This window comes from Excalfactoria chinensis, chromosome 5 (assembly GCF_039878825.1).
Source record: "Excalfactoria chinensis isolate bCotChi1 chromosome 5, bCotChi1.hap2, whole genome shotgun sequence".
Classification (NCBI taxonomy): domain Eukaryota; kingdom Metazoa; phylum Chordata; class Aves; order Galliformes; family Phasianidae; genus Excalfactoria; species Excalfactoria chinensis.
This window is the reverse complement of record NC_092829.1, coordinates 55,942,137-55,961,789: the sequence shown is the minus strand read 5'-3', so window position 1 is coordinate 55,961,789 and position 19,653 is coordinate 55,942,137. Positions and strand designations below refer to the sequence as shown.

The 19,653-nt window shown below is 39.6% G+C and overlaps 1 protein-coding gene across 6 annotated transcripts in view; it reads left to right on the top strand.

The window, feature by feature from the left end:
* ANO5 (anoctamin 5) overlaps positions 1-18,327 on the top strand; it is a 48,377-nt gene extending 30,050 nt beyond the window's left edge. For all 6 annotated transcript variants that reach the window (XM_072337451.1, XM_072337453.1, XM_072337452.1 and 3 more), the window contains 13 exons: positions 575-709; positions 2,228-2,333; positions 2,423-2,483; positions 3,821-3,972; positions 7,285-7,359; positions 7,959-8,181; positions 9,783-9,952; positions 11,046-11,143; positions 11,380-11,510; positions 12,251-12,456; positions 13,459-13,640; positions 14,451-14,556; positions 15,008-18,327. In XM_072337451.1, coding sequence (XP_072193552.1) covers positions 575-709; positions 2,228-2,333; positions 2,423-2,483; positions 3,821-3,972; positions 7,285-7,359; positions 7,959-8,181; positions 9,783-9,952; positions 11,046-11,143; positions 11,380-11,510; positions 12,251-12,456; positions 13,459-13,640; positions 14,451-14,556; positions 15,008-15,229 — 1,867 coding nt within the window. In that variant the 3' untranslated portion in view covers positions 15,230-18,327. The remainder of the gene's footprint in view (positions 1-574; positions 710-2,227; positions 2,334-2,422; positions 2,484-3,820; positions 3,973-7,284; positions 7,360-7,958; positions 8,182-9,782; positions 9,953-11,045; positions 11,144-11,379; positions 11,511-12,250; positions 12,457-13,458; positions 13,641-14,450; positions 14,557-15,007) is intronic.
* The last annotated feature ends 1,326 nt before the right edge of the window (positions 18,328-19,653 follow it).

Genomic DNA, 19,653 nt, shown 5'->3' with positions numbered 1-19,653 from the left:
TTAACTAGCAACTGGGAAAATGTTGTTCTGCAAATAAAGCCTTATCCAGTCTAGCCAGCACTCCTGGGATTGATAGATGTGAACGCATGTAAAGAATATCTTTCATTTCATAATCAGTATCTGCCACAGTTCTTAAAGAATGATTGGATATTTTCAAAATGTTGATGAAATCATTTTCTGCAGCTTGAGTCATTACTCAGTGTTAAACCTGAAGTTAAGCTAACCTTACCCAAGATTTCTTTTTTTCAGCTCATATCAGCTTAAGAACGACTTCATTACTGAATTCATGGGTTGCGGCTGCCCTTCTGCTACACAACCAGTTCTATTTTTGTGTTAACTACCTTTACATTCCAACTGTGTGATCAGAACCATTGTGCCCATTCATGTGCCTCTATAGAGAATTTAAAAGTATATATGTTCATTTACATTATCCTCTGGGGAAGAGAATAATTGAAGCTGGAGCTCTTGGGGAAGGATGCAGGAGTGGGGAAAGGGGTTCAAAAGAGGCTGTGTGTTTTATTCATTCCAATTGTTTCATTGATTTGTTGGGTTTTTTGTTTGTTTTTGTACACAGGAAGTACTATGGTGAAAAGATTGGAATCTATTTTGCCTGGCTAGGATTTTACACTGAGATGCTATTCCTTGCTGCAGTCGTTGGAGTAATCTGTTTTCTTTATGGCTTGTTTACAATGGATGAAAATATGAGCAGGTGAGTATAATGTTAAAGATCTCCTGAGCTTGCAATGGTAAAAGCTAAGTAAAGCGAGACCATTGTTCATGTAGAAAGACAGGTAACGAGCTTTTAAACTCAGCAATTTTGTTTTTCACCTACCTACATTGACTTAAATGGTGGTGAACAGTCAAAGGAAAACTGGTAACTGTTAGAACCATAGAATGGCCAGAGTTAAAATAATCATCTAGTTTCAACCCCCTGCTATGTGCAGGGTCTCCAACCAGCAAACCAGGCTGCCCAGAGCCACATCCAGTCTGGCCTTGAATGCCTCCAGGGATGGAGCATCCACAGCCTCCTTGGGCAACCTGTGCCAGTGTGTCACCACCCACTATGAAAAGGTGCCTTTGAGATGCTCAGCAAAAGGTGCAGGTCTCCAGCTACACTGGGATGAGACAGCAGCTCCTACAGAAAGCACACCAAAATCTAAGCAAAAGCAAGCCCTTCTGCCTCTTCCAGGAGCTGGAAACATGAAACTCAACTTGTAGGTGAAAAGCAGTATTTTATTGCCATTTGGCAACGGCTTCTAATATCAGAGTACCTACAATACATAAGGGCTAAAGAATACCACTGACATGTCTCAAAACTGTTTGTTTCAAGTGTATATCATTGCATTACGCTTTTGTATTTTAATCTGTCTCATGGAGTATCTGTTGACCTTTTTATGTAGGTCATCGTTTTTGTTGACTGCTAGAGGCACGGGCGCAGTACAGGTCAGCAGTGTTCTGCCATCAGAGATGACTTGATTATGTCAGAAACCAGAGTTTTCTTTCTAAACAAACTTACTGGTTTCTTCAAGGATCCCAAGTTTTACTGTATTCAGGATCTGGGGTGAGGCAGAAAAGAGGGGGTTGAGCTTTAGTTTTTCTAAGGAGTCTTTGATAAAACGTTAAGTTTAAACTGCAAAAGACAGCAAATCAGAACTCGGGAACTAGCTTTTTGCCTACGTTTATCTCTACACAAAATACAATTGCTGTCATCTGTTCTATTTCTGTCACTGTGAGACTTGCACTACGTTACGTTCCGAATTCACTGGGGAATAGTGCTATATATGTTCAGTTTTCTCTGGAGAGGAGAGGTATTCACAGGATTATAAAAATCACTCACTCGCTTGTTAAATTTAAGTAGCAAATCATACTGTAGATGGCACATTGAATTCATACTTCTTCTTTTGGAAAAGCTGTTGTGGATATCTTACTAACCTGAGACAAAAACATGTGGCTTGTATCTCACGTTAGAGCAGTTCAGTACAGCTCCTTTCAGACTTTTGTTTTATCCCTATTAAAAAACAGAAGGCCCAAGCCAGGGGAATAGCTAGTTTACCTCCCTGTAGCAGCAGCTTTTTCTTGGCTTGCCCTTGGCTTCTCTGTTAAGCTGCAGATGTTGAGCTTTGAACAAAAGAAGCTTCCAACATCTTTGCTTTTGAGGAAATACAGTTCATGTAGCAGCTCTTCAGATGCTATAAAAACATATACTGTACAATGTTTCTGTTCTCAGCAAAGAGATCTGTGATCCTGCAATTGGAGGAGAGATCATCATGTGTCCTCTTTGTGACCGAGAGTGTGAATACTGGAGACTAAACACCACCTGTCAGTCCTCAGAGGTCAGTACCTGCTTCTTCAGCCCTTTCTCATGTTTGTTCACACTGAAAACTGGCTTGTTACTGAATGTCTTCTCTGTATTCTGTCGCAGTATTCCCATTTGTTTGACAACGTGGCAACTCTTTTTTTTGCCATTTTCATGGGCATATGGGGTGAGTATCTTTGCTAATAAGTTTGAGGTCAAGCAGTAGAGAAATCTTGAACAAACTGCTGAGAGAGGTGTGAAGAAAGGGGGTAGATGTCTCTAGTATCCTGCCTCCAGTGCAAAAGTGATTATTAACAGCATTGTTAGGATGAAAATCACTTGGGTTCTGTTCCAATGAAGTTTATAGATTACAGTGAGGTTTAGATGATGTGGAAATAGATGCATTTTCTGAGTCTGCCTGTAAGCAATAACTGAAACCAGCTCAGACTAAGATTAGATCATTTTGCACATAAGTCCTTTTCCTGAAGTCTGTACATCCTTACAGACGCAGGATATCAAGGTTGTTATTTCTCATTCCCTAAATTCCATGTCTGCTGGGCGGAACACTATATGAGCTATAACTAAGTCTTCAATTTGGTTACAAATCTTCCATTAACAGACACAGATCTGTGCTCTAATGCATTTGTAATCGAAGGGTCTAGATTTCTCAAAAAAATGATTTTAAATGAGGTGATTTTGTATCGCTGTTCTCCTAAACTTGCTGTGGTTTTAAGCTCTAGCCTTTGAGTAACATAGATTACTCATACAGGAGATACCAGGGAAAGACTTTAGAACTGCAAAAGATAAGCCTTTCTGTGGCTGTATAAGCTATGAAGTCTCTCTACCTCAAATAAGAGCAATCAGATGACCAAAGGTTTACATTTTAAATTAGTTTACAGAAGGCTTTTAAAACATTATATGATAATATAATTTTATAGCTGTTAACATATGAAAGGAGTTCCTTCTAATCTCTCTCTCTCTCTATATATATATAATGTTATTAAACAACAAACTTAAAGCTAAGCTCCCTTTTCACCACACAAAGCATCGGATGTCCCCTACCTCTAGAATAACCATCATATCAAATAACCATCCAAAAGCAACAAAAGTCCTTGAATGTAATCTTTGTAAACAGCTCTGCTTACTTGTAACAGTCGTTCACGTGTTACATGGTTATACACAAGCAATTAATTGAATTATCACAAGGGGTTTTTTTTTGCTAATTCTGTATTATTATTTGTATGTGAGAAGGAATGATAGCTGTAATTGAGCATGGCTGTTCTAAGCATGCCAATAGCCATTTCCTGTCTTGGCATTTCTCATTTCATCCTCTTAGTTAAATTAACTAATAAATGTACTTAATCTGTGTTTAAGTCTTAGCTTTGAAATTCAAAAGGTAGCCAATAAAAATAGATGAGTCATATTGTGAGAGAAAATAGCAGCCTGGAGGACAGGAGCCAGTACAGAAACAAGCTTAATTGGTTCAGAAGGTTGTTCACTTCCCTGTTTTAACACATTCAACAGTCACGCTTTTCTTGGAGTTCTGGAAGAGGAGGCAAGCAAGGTTGAAATACGAGTGGGATTTGGTTGATTTTGAAGAGGAACAGCAACAACTCCAGCTGAGGCCAGAGTATGAGGCCAAATGTACACAAAAGAAGAAGAATCCTGTAACTCAGGTAACATACAGACTGGGTGGACATAAATGCACATTCAGTTGTATGCTGCAAGATAGTTTGATAGTGTGTGAGTTCTGTGTCTAATCACTAGGTCAAGATCCATGCAACACTGTGCAGCTGTAATTATACAAAGGTAAAGTAGATGGGTAGCCAGAGGTTATATAGAAAAGACTCATGGTTGAAATGATCATCAGTGTTAAGGCTTACTGTAGAAACTCCACACAGGAGCAATCTCCAGAAAGAGACGCTCCCTTAGTGGTGGTCAGCCCTTAAATGAGATCTAGGAAAGGTGGAGTCAAGCTCCACCCCTTCCAGGAGCACAACTGAATTACCTTCACCTGTGCTCCCACAACTGACCCATCACTTGCTTCATATGGTTAATCAGAGGTTCAGGCTGTGATCAACAGTTTCCTATACAGACATGTATGGATTGTATGTTTCCCATACAGACACGCATGTTTTCACCTAAAGACAGACTGGTGCGACCAGCTGTGGTTTTGCCTCAGATATAGGAACACATTGCTGGGGAACACGAGATAAAAGTTGCTGAAGACCACGCTATGAAATCTAATAGAAATATAATTAACCATGCTTTTTGACTATGCTGAATAGTCTGAATACCTACTAGAAGTTAATCATCTTCATTTACATTTAATTTAGGTAGGAATTATTTCACACATTTAAGGCTTAGATAGTAGCATTCCAGTACAACATCCATCACCTTAATTTGAAGTGTATTTAAATAAGTCTTCCTTATTCTGGAATTGTGTATAAATAACTTACTTTCCCTAGTTATGAGTACAATAAGGTAACAGTCTTCAGAATAAAACAACAGAACTTAGCCAGAACTTGGGAGACATCATTGTTACGTCAACAGTAGCCTTGTTTTTCAGGTGTGTTTTCATTGTTATTAGGAAATACACACGCTAAATCTATTTCTTGTGAGGTTTTTCTGTCTCTCCTTTCCCCTCCACACACTCAGCATTAACATTCTTGCTGTCACACCAGCACCTTGCATACTGCATTCATACAGAGACCTTTGAAGACAGGAGCTATGACTTTGAGCCTAGTTCTGTCAAGGTATTGCTTTCTGCATGCTCAGGAAAAGAGTTTGAAGCAAATGATAATTTTTGCCAAGCTAGTTAAGCTCTTTGCAAACAGGTGCCTATGTGTTGTAGTAGGCACTACATGTAACTATGTGCTACTTTGCCTGCTTGTATACACTTCAGTTCAAAACCTCCACTTTCTTCCATAGCTGTGCAGTAGCAAAAACCAGGGAACAACTGTGGTTCTGCTGCCATGGAAAGAGAGAGGAGATCAGAAGTAGTTCATGGCTCTGGTGTGCTCTGAGGTCCTGTGCTGTGTGAGGGAAGTAGTGGCCTGGCTTGTGGGGAGCGTTTATCTACAGTGTGGATCAGAACCTGTGGTCTGGTGAAACAAAGCACCTGCAGCCGTCATATATGGCACGGGTTAATGTAGCTGTCTGAGGGAAAAGGCTGTTCTCTCTACATCCATGCAGCATTCATAAGTCAGGCAACTTATTTGGAATTCATTCAAGAGAGAGAAATTGGACCTTGATATGATTTTATCTGTGACCAAGATACTGCACTGTCTGCGCTTTATAACTATGCATTAAAATTTGCCATAAAAATTCAATGACTGCATAATCCTTTATTTTATGACACATAAATTTATTACCTTGGTGGATTTTCAGATGCTTTTGTGCGTCTGGGCTTAGCAGTGATCCTTATCAATTCCCAGTTACAGCAAACCGAGCAGGTAGGCCACACTGTAGTATAATTTCACTATATTAGATTATGTGCAATACTGAGCAGTGGCTTCAAATTAATTCTGCAGACTGGGTAAGATGATATAGATACAGGTCACTGAGCTTCTTGCATCTCAAGGCTAGCTTTGCTTCAGCTACAAAACCATTTCTTCATCATTCCTGGCCATGATGCCAAGTACTATGTGCGCTGAAATAGAAATTAGCCAACTTCAGGCTTTAATCAACACCTCATTTGCTATTAAAATAGCATTGGCATCATCCTCACAGTGCTAAACAATTTAACTAGAACATAAGTGAAGTCTGCTTTTACTGATTATAGCAGAATCATTATTTACATAAATAATGAAGCCTTTCAGTCATTGCACCACATTATTGCCAGTATTTTGCTCCCAGGTAGAAAACGGCTAAAGTCTCCTAGAACGTGAGACATTCGTTCCCTTGTACAGAATATAGATGTTATTTATGAATAGGTATAAAAATGTTACGAGCCTATGTAAAGTCACCAGATCATAGAATCACAGAATGGCTTGTGTTGGAAGGGACCCCAAGGGTCATCGATAGATATCACCCTGATATCAATTGTTGTATCTTTTCTGGTTTTATAGTTCCATTAATAGATCCTCTGTTACCATTAAAGAACTCGTAATCATTGGAGATGGGAGTATTGATAACGGTGCTGGTTGGCTCAGTATATAGTCACTGATGGTGTGCTTAATATTGTGCTGGCCTGTAGTGACCAGGGTTTCTTTGTCCAAGAGCAGTAGAAATATGCCACAGTGGCCTGGCCTGAAGATGTTATCAAGTTCAGATTGCTTGCTACTAAATTGTTTTCCATTGGCATTCATTTCTAAATGAGCATTTCTTAATACATGCAATGTGGTATTTTAGGAATTAGAATTGGTTGAGAAAGAGAGACCTTTACACCAACATGGAAAGCTGTTCTTGTGCTATGTGGGAATACTCTTTTGGGTAAGATCTATCTGCCTGATGCTGCGGCAGAGATGGGCAACTAATGAATGTAGCCATTTCTTCAATTCCAGAATTGAAGGAGTGGGGGAAAATGCTTTCTGGCTGTGTGGAAAAACATGGTACATCCAAGTCAGTGATTGGATTGGGATATCTTGACATCAATTCCCTAAAATTCAGTCCAGTTCTGAACTCAACACTCTACGACAGCTCACCTAGCATTACTATAATGGTTCTGTCTTCTTCCTGCAATGGAGATGGCTGGTCTTTTTCCTTCAATTACTGGTTGATGTTTTGCAAAGGTTTAACCATTATTTCCAGGTACCATCTTCACTCTTAGAATTGCTATGGCCACTTCTATCCTGATGTTTTTTATTGTTATTTTTCTGCACATCCACAATCCTATCCTGTCTACTCCTTTAGAGAGAGAGTGGTTCTGAGCAGTTTGCCTCGGATGTGGTTACTTTCACACAGCTGTTGAGTGCTCTGTTTGCTGCTTGAAGTTACAATAAGATGATAGGTTTGTGAACTGTGCTGTGCTTGCTTGACTGTTTCAGGAAATGGAGCCTTATTTGCCTCTAACAAGCCAGGCTGTGCGGTTCTGCATCTCAGGAACTACAGTGTTGTTCTGGGTGAGCATCTCTTTTTGAATCATCATGTTAACATCTATCACAGCTGCAGATCACCACTAATTATAGTATTAACAAGTACTAGTGTGGTAGCTCGGTACCTGTTACTGTCCTGCTGATTTCCTGCTGTCATGCAAAATGCATTTCAATTCAGAGTGCAAATAGACTGGAAATCCATCAATAGCTAGTAATTTGAAGAGATCATACAGCGTAAGAGGCAACTTCTCTGACTTACATGCTACACTGAAAAAATTGTGCAGCAAAGGTACATAAACTAAGTATTATTATTCAGTACTGCAAAGTATAGAAATATCTGTAGAGTGAATTTCAGGGTGGGCAATATAATCTAACTTGTCTTACCCATTTCCATTCCTGAATCTGTATCCTTCTGCACAATTCAACTTGTCTTTTGTTAACAAAGTAATTTGAGTGGCCTTAATGTATCCAGTATAACAAATTATTTGTGTACTTGTACTTTGTATTTCGGTGCTGCTGAACTCATAAAGAATTGATGTATAAAGCATGATGCTGACCTCATTTCAAAAGGTGCACGTGTTATAGCTATACTGAGCTGTGTGTCTGATATTCTCTCCTTTCCTTAGGTGTCTCTGATCATAGCTAGCATGATAGCTGTGATCGTCTATCGCCTTGCAGTTTATGCTGCCTTCGCAAGCCTCATGGAAAACACTCAGAGTCTGCAGCCCATCAGTGGATTACTGACCCCTCAGCTGGCAACTTCAGTCACAGCCTCTTGCCTCAATTTTGTCATCATCATGATACTGAATTTCATATATGAGAAAATAGCTATCTGGATCACCGATATGGGTAAGCAGCGTAAATGAAGACAGAACTTAGAAGGAATGGCTGGAGGTAGAAGCAATCTAAAATAGAGCTAAACATTTTCCCTGCATTTCAGTAGTCATTGAAAGCTCCTTTCTCATAGTGCTGCGTTTGCATGTACTAAAACTAGCCTGACAGAGTCAGTCACAGTTCTGAACGTAATTAGAATAGTTAAAAATCATTATGCATTGATTTTTTAGGAAGCCTAAAATTATTAGGTGATTGTAATTCGTACAGCTGTCATAAAAGCAGTTGGGTGATGAGTTTTGCATTTTGAGGTTTTACAAATAGAAACAAGAACTGGAAGGTGTATGGTACAGAAGCTTAATGGCATGTTGCCTTCGTTTTGATTAATTCTATGAGTTCTTGTGTCAGATGTGCGTTGAATACCTCACTTGACTAAATTAGACCAAGAAAAGACAGAACAAGCAATAAATGTCGGTTTTTCTTTCTCAAAAGTCATGAACTACGATCACGAAGGCTCAGTTATGTTATTTTGCTGCTTAGAAGTGTGGGGCATTAATTTCTTAAGAGCCAGCAGTGCCTGTGGTTGTCAGTTAAGAGAGAAAGGGAATTCATTTACTTCTGTGGGACTGCTGCCCTCCCATGGCAGCCCTATGAAATGCAGCTAGCATAGGCTTAGCAGTGTGGTTTAGCATCTGTTCTAGCTCCCTGCACTCCTATATTCTTCAAAAAGTGCTGAGCCAAATCTTACTTTTGGATAAACGTTGTATCCCTGAAAGTACTCAGATGTGAAATGACTTTAGCGTAGGGCTGATGAGGTCAACATATTTTCCACATCCTGAAGAGGAACTTGAATTTTTGTGGTAAAAAAAGAAGGTAAAGGTGATGAAAATGTGATTATGGAGATAGGCAAACTTTAAGCAAAGGCTTAGTGATGTCAATTGCCACAAAGATCAGGTTGGAAAAGACCTTCGAAGTCATCAAGTCCAGCCATTAGCCCCTGCTCTGGAGTTCTATCACTGCACCATGTCCGTTAGTGCTCCATGTCCACACATCTTTGAAGTACTTCCAAAGATGGGGACTCTCCCACTTCCCCACACAGCCTGTATCCTACCCCATTCTTCCTCACTCTGAATTTCTCATTTGAGAGACACTGGGCCTGTCCGATTTCAGCTGATGTCAATTTAAGCTGCGTGTATGCAGAACATTGCAAAAATAGCACTGCAGCAAAGCAAAAATGTTGCTTACTCTGCCCATTGTCAACATTAGAATTATCGTACTCCAGAAGACTCCAGAAGACATTAGTTGCTGGTTGAGATGTGCTATTTCTAAGATAAGAGATTTGGAGGTAAAACAAACAATATTAGATACTACGAAGAAGGCTATAAACATTTCAAGAATGAATTCCATTTGCTTGCCTACTTAGAACAGTGCCTTGTAAATTAAGAGCAGGGTGCCTCAGAACAGGAGCTCCAACTGCTGAAGTGAATTTGGAGGGTATTTTTGATTTTGTGTTCATTTCCTTTGGGATGGAAGGGCATTGTGGGCAATGAGTATTTATGGAAACTGAATCCTCTCAAGAGAATGAAGGAAAATCAAGTTACTGTTTTCTCATTTCACAGAGATTCCCAGAACTCACATGGAATATGAGAACAGGCTCACGATGAAAATGTTTCTGTTCCAGTTTGTCAACTACTACTCATCCTGCTTCTATGTGGCCTTCTTCAAAGGAAAATTTGTGGGTTACCCAGGTGCATACACGTACATGTTTAATCGCTGGCGAAATGAAGAGGTAGGATTTCTTGATAAAGGTGGAATTGATTATAAAGTAATTAAACTCTTCATCCCTTTTGGTCTTTGGAGTTAGAAATATCCAGCTGCAAGTCTGGTCTGCAGTGAGAGGAACCTCGGGTTGGAGGATTCCAAGTACTTTTCCTGTTGTTGGTAGTCAGGGAAAACCTGGCAGTGGAAAGTTGTGACTCTCAGCCATACGGGTGAGAAATCTGAGTGCTATTCCTGGCCCCACTTCTCCTGAAATATCAGTGGATCTCACTGTATGTTTTAAAAGTAAACCTCTACATTGAGGAAAGCTAAGAGAAATGGAAATGGCTGCTGGTTTTTGTGTGTCCCTGTTAACTTATAGCTGGATTTTCAAAGAAATTATCTAGTAAGAGGCACCTCTGTAAGGCCTTGCTTCTTTCATGCATCATTGCTAATTATGCTGTCTGTATGGAGATGAAACACGGTGTTTAATGAAGAGTTACGTGGAACTCAATAGTAAAGGAAGATCTGCAGGCAAAGTACAAAGAAATAATACAGTGTGGTTAGTGATAGAGCATCTCTTAATGCAACTTGACTACTAATCTCTTAAGAAGGCCACAAGAAAGAGCTGAAATATTGAAGATAGTGTTCTTAGCAAACAACAGAGACTGAATACTGGCAGTTATTTAAATGTCTGCAATGTGGGGAAATGAACATAAAAATGCAGATGCTTGCTAGGTCAGGGTTGGCCTGGTGCTCAGAGCTGCTCAGGCACCATAGATTCCCCTGGCTGGGGCAATGGGGCTCCTGCTGCACCCAGATCCTGCTGCTCCCTCCTCACAGTGGCCAGTCTGAAGCACCTCTGAGTGACTCTTTCTTTCATTATGATCGTTATGTTTGAGCACGTGCTTTATCAAGCACGCTGAGCATTTAATGCCTTTCTAGAATAGCCTTGCTGAAAACTGTATCTTAGCTGGCAGGCCAGGTGAGAATTAATTATCATCCTAAGAGATTTTAAGATCTTTTCTTCTCTCCTTTCTTTAATTTATGCAACGGTAGAATGTATTTTACCTGGGTAATGTCCATTATTCATGTCCGTTAATCCCCCAATCTGTCTCTGTCAGTGTGATCCTGCAGGCTGCTTGATTGAATTGACGACACAGCTCACCATAGTCATGGCTGGCAAACAGATCTGGGGAAATATCCAAGAGGCCATTGTACCGTAAGTTCTCTTACACTGATTCCTGTGTTGTAAGGAAAGGAGTGGTAGCAAACGTTGGCATGTGATGAAGCTAAGTACAGTGTGTGCAAATTAACTGCATAGGAATCAGTTTGGGATTTTTTGCTTCTCTTTGTGAAAGGTATGTTTGTAAAAGCACGTTGAAACAAGGGGCTCGCTTAGAGAAAGGAATGCTTAGTCTGCTTTTCTCATTCTGAACTTTTCCTTTCTAAATGCAGCTGGATTTGTAACTGGTGGGGACGCCGCAAAGCCAGAAGTAATCCAGAGAACTTGTATAGTCGCTGGGAGCAGGACCATGATCTGCAGACGTTTGGAGCTCTGGGCCTTTTCTATGAATATCTGGAAATGGGTAAGTTTTAACAGTACAGATTTGGAATGAGGATAAGGAACTTTGCACTGACCCAAGAAGACTGTATCTCAACTTATTGCACCACTTTAATCTAGTAAACAGGAAAGGGTTCTTAGGTCTAAAGGATTAAATAGGTAAGCCCAATTCTAAATAAATGAAAAGGTGCATCTTTGAATGGGAGGGATACCATAGAAACAGTAAACATTGTTTCCCTCATTCAAAAGCTGAGCATTTTTCTCATTGCAACCAGCTGTCTCAATCCGTATCCCATTCTTGTTTCCAAGCTGATGTCAGTGGAAATTCAAAGCGGTGGATCTGCTGTGAGGGTGTGTGCTGCAGATGTGAGATCTGTGAACCAGATCAGAGGGAATCCATTTCGTTTTAGGTGTGCACTGAACCCAGCGCACCGGCAGGGGGAGCACGAGTAACAAAGAGTTTTTCCAGAGGTTCTGCAAACAGGATGTGCATATGAAATTTGTTTACAAAATCTGGGCGTGTTGGTGCATTGGGATTTATTGCTATCTGCTGCTTCAACCAGACAAGAGGTTCAGTTTCATTTCTTGTCTTTAAAATAAAGCGGCAGTATCGGATCTGCAATGAGGACTGTCACGTTTGGCAAGAGATGTTTCATTTTAGTGATGGAGAAGTACAGCCCAATGGAAGTTTGCTGTCTGTCTGCAGGTGGCATGTTACACTTTCCTAGGGACAGATTTTGACAGTTTTCTGTCTTTTGCTTGCAGTCATTCAGTTTGGATTCATTACTCTCTTTGTGGCATCCTTTCCCCTGGCTCCTCTTCTTGCTCTGATGAATAATATCCTGGAGATTCGAGTAGACTCCTGGAAGTTAACCACTCAGTACAGAAGACCCGTGGCTGCAAAAGCACATAGCATAGGAGTGTGGCAAGAAATCCTGAATGGAATGGCCATCTTGTCTGTTGTCACTAATGTAAGTAAGCTAACCGTGCCAAACCAACCCTTCTGCTCTTTTATGGGCTCAGAATGTGCAGATTTAAAAGCCAACTAATGCTTTATCTCTTTCATTGACACCATTCACTTTACCACATTATCCTATGGAGATATGGCCCATCTGAGTCTTCTGTGTTGTCCACGTGCTGATATGTGGAGCTCTCAATCCATATTTCGTTGGACTGTAGTCTTTCCTTCACACATCTTCTTATTCTGTCATTTTGAAATTGCAGAAGCCAGTCTGAGCCTTAGCGTGGTGGCTGAGTACTTTTTATACACTGAAAACACAATGGTATATCAGTATTTCATATTAGGTATAATGTAAAGCAGGCTGCTGATCAAGAATTGCTTCTTTTTAATGCAGAATACTCAGCAGTATCTGAGTATCTGACTACTCGCAGCTATTGCCAAGATAGTAAGATACTTGAGCATTTCAAGTATCTCAGGTTTATAGACAAAGTGTGCCAGAATTCACAGTTGACTTCTTAAATACAGCTGGAGAGAAAGGCTCTCCTTTTTTTCATCAAATAACTTGGCTGGTTTCCTCACTGAATTCACATTCAGCCTTATTCACATGAATTCAGACCTGCATTTCCATTTTCATCAAGTGTGGTCATCGCTGTTAGAGGATGCTATTGCTTTGGGGTGGGAAGCTACCAGGAATCTGTCCTGTATTGCATACAGTAGATGATATTTCTTAAATGAGAAGAAAGGGAAGAATGATTTTTGAAGTCAGAGTGCTCCTCCAGAGAAAAGGATTGTCTGCCTCTTAAAAGAGCTGTTCGAATGATTTGTTCACCAAGTGTTTTAAATCAGCTGGTCCTTACAGCAGAGGATAAAGGCAGGATCTTTTCCAAGATGATTGTGCTTACCCCTATTTAGTGGACTCTGGATTATGTAACCTTATGCAGTACCAGAAACCCTTTATGGGATCCCCTCACAAATTTTCTTGCTTAGTTTCTTTTCCCTATTTTGTTTTCAGGCTTTTATTGTTGCCTTCACATCGGATATGATTCCTCGTTTAGTTTATTACTACGCTTATTCTGAAAGCGAAGACTCACCGATGTCTGGATACATAAACAATAGTTTGTCAGTGTTTGAAATCTCAGATTTTCCTGAGAGAAACAAGCCTAAGCAGAACCCAGAAGGTTTTGAACAATGCAGGTTGGTGTTGGTATGATAATAAATGTTTTGTGCCTTTGTATAGAACATAAAAAAGCCAGGATGGTTTTTATGTTATGTAGCTTGCTAGAAATTCTGAAATGTATGTCCCTAAAGTTGCAACTTTGGCCAATATTTTTTAAAGGATTCCGGGCCTTGGTGACCATGGATGTACAATAAAGGAGCAGTTTAGACTTCAAAGGTGGAAATGAGATATGGCCTTTAAAGTGAAAGTATTAGAGGCTTCTAGAAGAACAAGAGAAGTTTAGAGAAGTCCTTGGTAAAAGAGTAGCGTTTATATTTGTTTTAGTGAAGGAAAAAAAAAAAAAGCAAAAATCAAGCTGGAGCTTTGTGATGCTTTTGCTTTAAAGCCCCAGGTATCCGTCCTACTTATACATGTGAGTGCAGAACACCTGATCGAGAATGTGTTTCCATTAAGCCCCGCATCTGTTCAGTACACAATCTGTCAACATCTGTTGCATTCACTCTATATTTGTCAGTTATTGCCTGGTAAGTTCTATCATTCCCGTATTATTTGATTATTGCCTGGAAGAGAAAAGTAAGCTGTATCTAAAATTCCTCTTCTCACACATCCTCGTTTATAAGCTGGTGCTGCGAGTGGGAATGTTTAAACAAACATAAGATTGAAACAAATTGCAAGGCAACCTTTTCCTGCGAAAGGAAACAGAGCGTTTAAATCAAGATGAAAAGGTTCCTTAAGTGACAGATGTATGTGCTTGTAAGCGTCACTGAGCTTGTAGTCTGTCTCAGGCTGAATGTGACATTTCACCTTCACATTTGTCTATTCAACAGGTACAGAGACTATCGGTACCCTCCAGATCATGAGAAGAAATATTTACACACAATGCAGTTTTGGCACATTCTTGCTGCAAAGCTGGCATTTATAATTATTATGGAGGTACGTTCCCTGTGTTTATTCCCCACTGATGTTAGCATCTGATATATTTTCTAGGTAGTTCCTGATGTTACAGAAAAACAGAATTGTTGAGAGTATAAAGTGGCCTTTTCCCTAAGTAATACCAGATACCCATGTCCTAAATGGGTACTCCAAGTCTAGCTTGTAACCTCAGGAAGTTAAATTGCAGAGTACCAACAGTGAAAACAACTGATGAGGAGACTGCAAGGATTGATCTGTATTCAAAACCCTGGAAGTGTTTTGTGTTGATGTGTATTGGTTAAAAAATAGCTAAGTCAGTAACTTGGATAACTCGCACTGCAGCGTTAAGTCTGTGTTTCCTACTGTGTTCTGTTGAAGAACAAAAGGAGAAGTGGTTTATTTTATGTCACACTTCTACCTTCAGATCATTTCCTCTGGCTTCCTTATTTTTATTTATCTATTTACTTTGCAGCACGTTGTATTCATCGTCAAATTCTTTGTAGCATGGATGATTCCTGATGTACCTGCAGATGTTAAAGCCAAGATAAAACGTGAAAAGTACTTGACACAGAAAATCCTACATGAGTATGAACTTGAAAAACTGAAGGAGAGACTATGCCATGGTGATAAACGAGCTACAGAAAAGGAGTTCATTGCCACAGAAGGGAGGATGGAGTTATCCAGAGCAATGTAGCTGAAGAAACAACTATGTGGGATTCGGCTCATTTTAGCTTCTTTATTTGCTCAGTATGCATCATCTTGAAGGCTGTAGGACAGCTTCAACCCTTTGCTTTCGGTCCAAAGATTTTAGACTTTTCTTTGAGAGTCATACTGAGCATTTTAGGTTTAGTGGAAACTATTTAAAGACATGACTTTGGCACCGTTCTCTATGTATGCATCACTTCAAATAATTAATGTAATCTTACAATCCTATAATTTGGATCCCCAGTACAAGGAATGTTAGCGAAAAGGACTCACAAGGTATCATACACTCATTATCACCGAGCCCTTACCCTGTATCCCAGCTGAATGAGGAAGATATCCCAGAGGACTTCTGCTGTGCAAATGCCGAGCATTACCTTACGATGTGAAGCACTGAAAGCAGAAAGCACTGCTGATAGAAGAGCTGGGTTAGGTTTTGGGGCGTTTTTCTATCTACTGTGTCTTCTGAAATGTTTCTTCTTAGCTTATAACGTCTGTACTCTTTTTAGAAGGAATAGGTTTTTAAAGATTGATACCAGTTTAATTCCGTTTGGAATTATTTTAAGGCACAGAATTCAGTTAATACATACTAATGAAGGAAGAATACCCACTGTAATTTATTTTCATTAAGTTACACCTGCCATAGAGTTTGCTCTTTAAATGCACATACTGTGGAATCATTGAATTAATTTCCTAAAGAATGTATATGATTTGGAGAGATAACAGCTAATTTATTTCTCCATTGTAAAACTTGCCATTGGAAGAATGCACTTGACGTAAGTTTTAGGCCAAGTTGCTCCTTTGGTTGGATTCTTCCCATCTTTGCCAATTGAGGCCTTAAAATCATACTGTGTGCTGTGGAGTGTGACTTCAGAGCACAGCAGGTTAGGAGTTGGACTGCCACGTTAATTGATCAAACCATGTGCTTGTATAGAGAGTAGGATTCACATTCAGATGATTTTAGGAATGCCAACTACTCCATGTTTACATTGTTACAGTCCTTATACATAGGAGCCTTTCTATTATCATGTTTTCTTTTTAATCTTCAAGAAGGTATTTCTTTTGTTCTGTCACGGGGCCTTTCTGGTTATAGAGTGTGTAAGTAGATAAGTAACTACTTGTGTAAAGTAGCTACCAGCTGTTTACAGATGTGCCCTTGTTTTATATTTTTAAGCAGTTATGCATTTTTTTAATGATTTTGGTGTATATTTAAAACATATCGACACTTGCACACTTAGTGCCTTGTTTATCTGCATTTGGCAAAAGATGTGAAAACAATGTGGAAATGAGCGTTTCCAAAGTGTGCTTGCAGGCATCATGATACTGTGAACCTGCACACGTAAGTGTAGTGTTAGCCACGCAATGCCTGCCTCAGCACGCTTGTCTTTGTTAGTGCTATGCAAACCATTCATGCCCAACTGTCCATACCCAGACTGCTTGGATCAGCTGGCACCAGGCTATTTTGTTCTCTCATGTGCAAGTACACTGGCTGGAGAGATGAGAGATTTTAACATATTTGCACTTTGAAAGTTATACTTCCCTGCAAGTATACAAAAAAAATTAGTCTATTTCAATGCCATATCAGCCAATAATGTACTGTTTACAAGATCCACAACCTATGCTTTCCAGCTTTTGTTTCAACAGACGAAGCCAATTTTTGACTAATAACCTTAAAGTTGTAACAGAGTTCTAAGATCAGTGGCTTGGGTGGAACTGTAATTACTAGCAAAAGTTCTAACACGGAAGTGCCTACCTCGAGCAAACACGGTTTGGCTGTCAGTCAAGGAGTTGCAGCAGGTGTACATTTCTCTCCATTTCTGTAAGTGATTCAGCTTATTCTGTCAGTTCGCTTAGCAGATCAAGCATATTGGCAGTTCACGATGAACTGACCGTGTTCTTACCTATTCAGATAGGTTTGACATAATGGATTTACTGCAGGAATGCGTATGTATGAATAAGCTAGCTCTGCTGCTTAATGTGTAAGCCAAAGAAAAATATCAGTCACCATAATTATGTATGTGACACCAGAACTTTTATACTGCAAGCACTTTGTGCCGCTTCTTACATCTGTACTGTTAATTAAGCTGCTTAATTTAGATTTCATGGTTCTTTTTTCTCCTGTTAGCAAAGCAAACCATTGCTTCAAATAGTGAAGCGATGAGATGCAAAGTGATACTTTAGCGCAAAACATGCACATCTGACTGAAGCTGGAAAAAAAAGTGGAAAATTCAGCTTTGGACTCCTGCATATGGAAGTTTCTTTAGGCCCTATAATAAATAAAGTGTCCTAATTTGCCGCACTTGAAATGTTGTCAACAAAATAGCTGTCTTTTGTGAATGATTCTTGCATTAATGTCACAAAGAAATCCGGTGCCTGTTTGTGTAACAGTTTGCCTTTGCTTGTCATTCAGCGGTGTTTCAGCAAGAGATCACTGGCACACTTAGAAGGATTACGATGATCCAAGAACGTGCTTCATGAAGTGCTCTTGAAAAGTGGTATAACCAGCAAAATTGGCCAATTTGAGGATGTACTTATAGTTAAGAGGCTGGGGTTTGATATGTTCAAAATAAGCATCTAAAAGTGTCCTTTGACCAAAGGGAAGTTACCTCCACATTGGAACCACAGCAGGTAAAGCTACAGCAGATTGCTTCATTAGAATGAGCAAAAAATAACATTGACTTTTCAAGTGTCATACAATCAGGGATTATCATGTTTCCAGTTGAAATCTACTATTTAATATATTAGATTGATATGAGCTGAGCAAATGACTGCAAAATGAATGCTACTATAAAACACTATGCTGTTGTTTTTTCTATAAGATGTTATTGGTTTTCATTATTTTATGTAATAATATCAGTTGGAGAAAATGGGAAAGAGTGAAAATCCATGGACTTCTGTACCGTTGTGTGTGTACTGCTTGTCCTGAATCATACTGTCATGTAATCAGAGTGGCATTTCTGTCTGCTATATATGTTGCTGGTCTATATGATACACTAATGTTGGGACAGTTTTTTAAATGTTGCATCTTGCTAACTTATATATATATATACACCTTTAATAACCCGGCAAATAAAGCAATGTTTATTTTTAATACGCTGTCAACTTGTTTGTGAAGACACCAAGAATTCTTCAGGTTAAATGCCCAGAGAGCCTCATCACAGAGAAAAATATATGTACAGATTTATGGAGCTCAGCGTGTGGGATATTTGGGTGCTGCATACAGATTTCCTACAGTAGTCATTTCAGTAATCAGAGTGAGAAACTCAGTAAGAAAAGCTACATCTGTTCACCATCTGAAATGATGACCGCAGTGGGTAATTCTGTTACCTTACATTTCCTTAAGAAGCTGCTTAGCAAGGGAATCGTGCGCTAAATTCTACACATATTGTAAGCAATGCACATCAACTGTGATAGAATGAGGATATGTATGTGTGGACCAACCTGTGGTTTGGCAGAGTCCGGATAAAGAGACATCTAATGCAACCCAACCAAAGGGCTTACTTAGATGTGAAATGCTTCCTTCCCCTAACAGATGGGAAAAAGGAAAGGAAAATGATATGTGGGCATTACTGTATTGATGCTTCAAATAATCAAGAAATTATTTGGCAATTAATTTGTAATGTCACGGAGCCACAGCTACCGTTTCTTGTCTGTTTGCCCATATGCCCAGGGTCATCACTTTGCAGCACAGCAGAGTCCTTGAGAGGGAAAGCTACATTAAATCTTGTTCTGGTTTTAAATAATTCTTTCTCTCTTCTCCACACTTACATCATTTCAGATGCAGCCCAGGAAGTATTTTTTACATAAGCATGTGTACTGAGAAATGTGCTGGGAGATGAGTAGGATGTGAAGTTCAGCCTCCATGTCAATTTTTGGAAGGCACATATGCACATTCCCTTACAACCAGTGACTGTGCTTTCTGTCACAAATGAGTCAATCTAAAACATTTAGTACGTGTCTGACTCCTTGTAATCCCTCTTTAACTCCCCAGCAAAACAGCGCTGTTAAGCAGTCAGAAGCACGTTTTTGTGTTCAAGTGCTGGCTGCCTGAGCCTTTTTGTCTGGTGGCCTGAAGGCCCGCAGCTATTACTTAGCAACACTGCCTGGTAGATCTACAGTCACTGCCAGAAATGAATAGAAACCCCAGGAAATCTGTGGTCAAATGTTGCATATCTATCTAGCCTAAATAGGAATAAAAATAGAGATATAAACTCAGCTGGCTTTCCAAGATACTGTGTAACTTAATCAGAACCATTCGTAATAGGTGGTAAAAAAAGATATGAAACTACTCTTTTTAGAATGATCCTTCTTTCCCTGGTATCAGGCTCTGATCTGATTGCATACAGTCCAAAGGCTGTAAAATATCATGGAGTTGATTGAAATAGGAACTATTCAAGGAACTATGCCTTTAGTTTC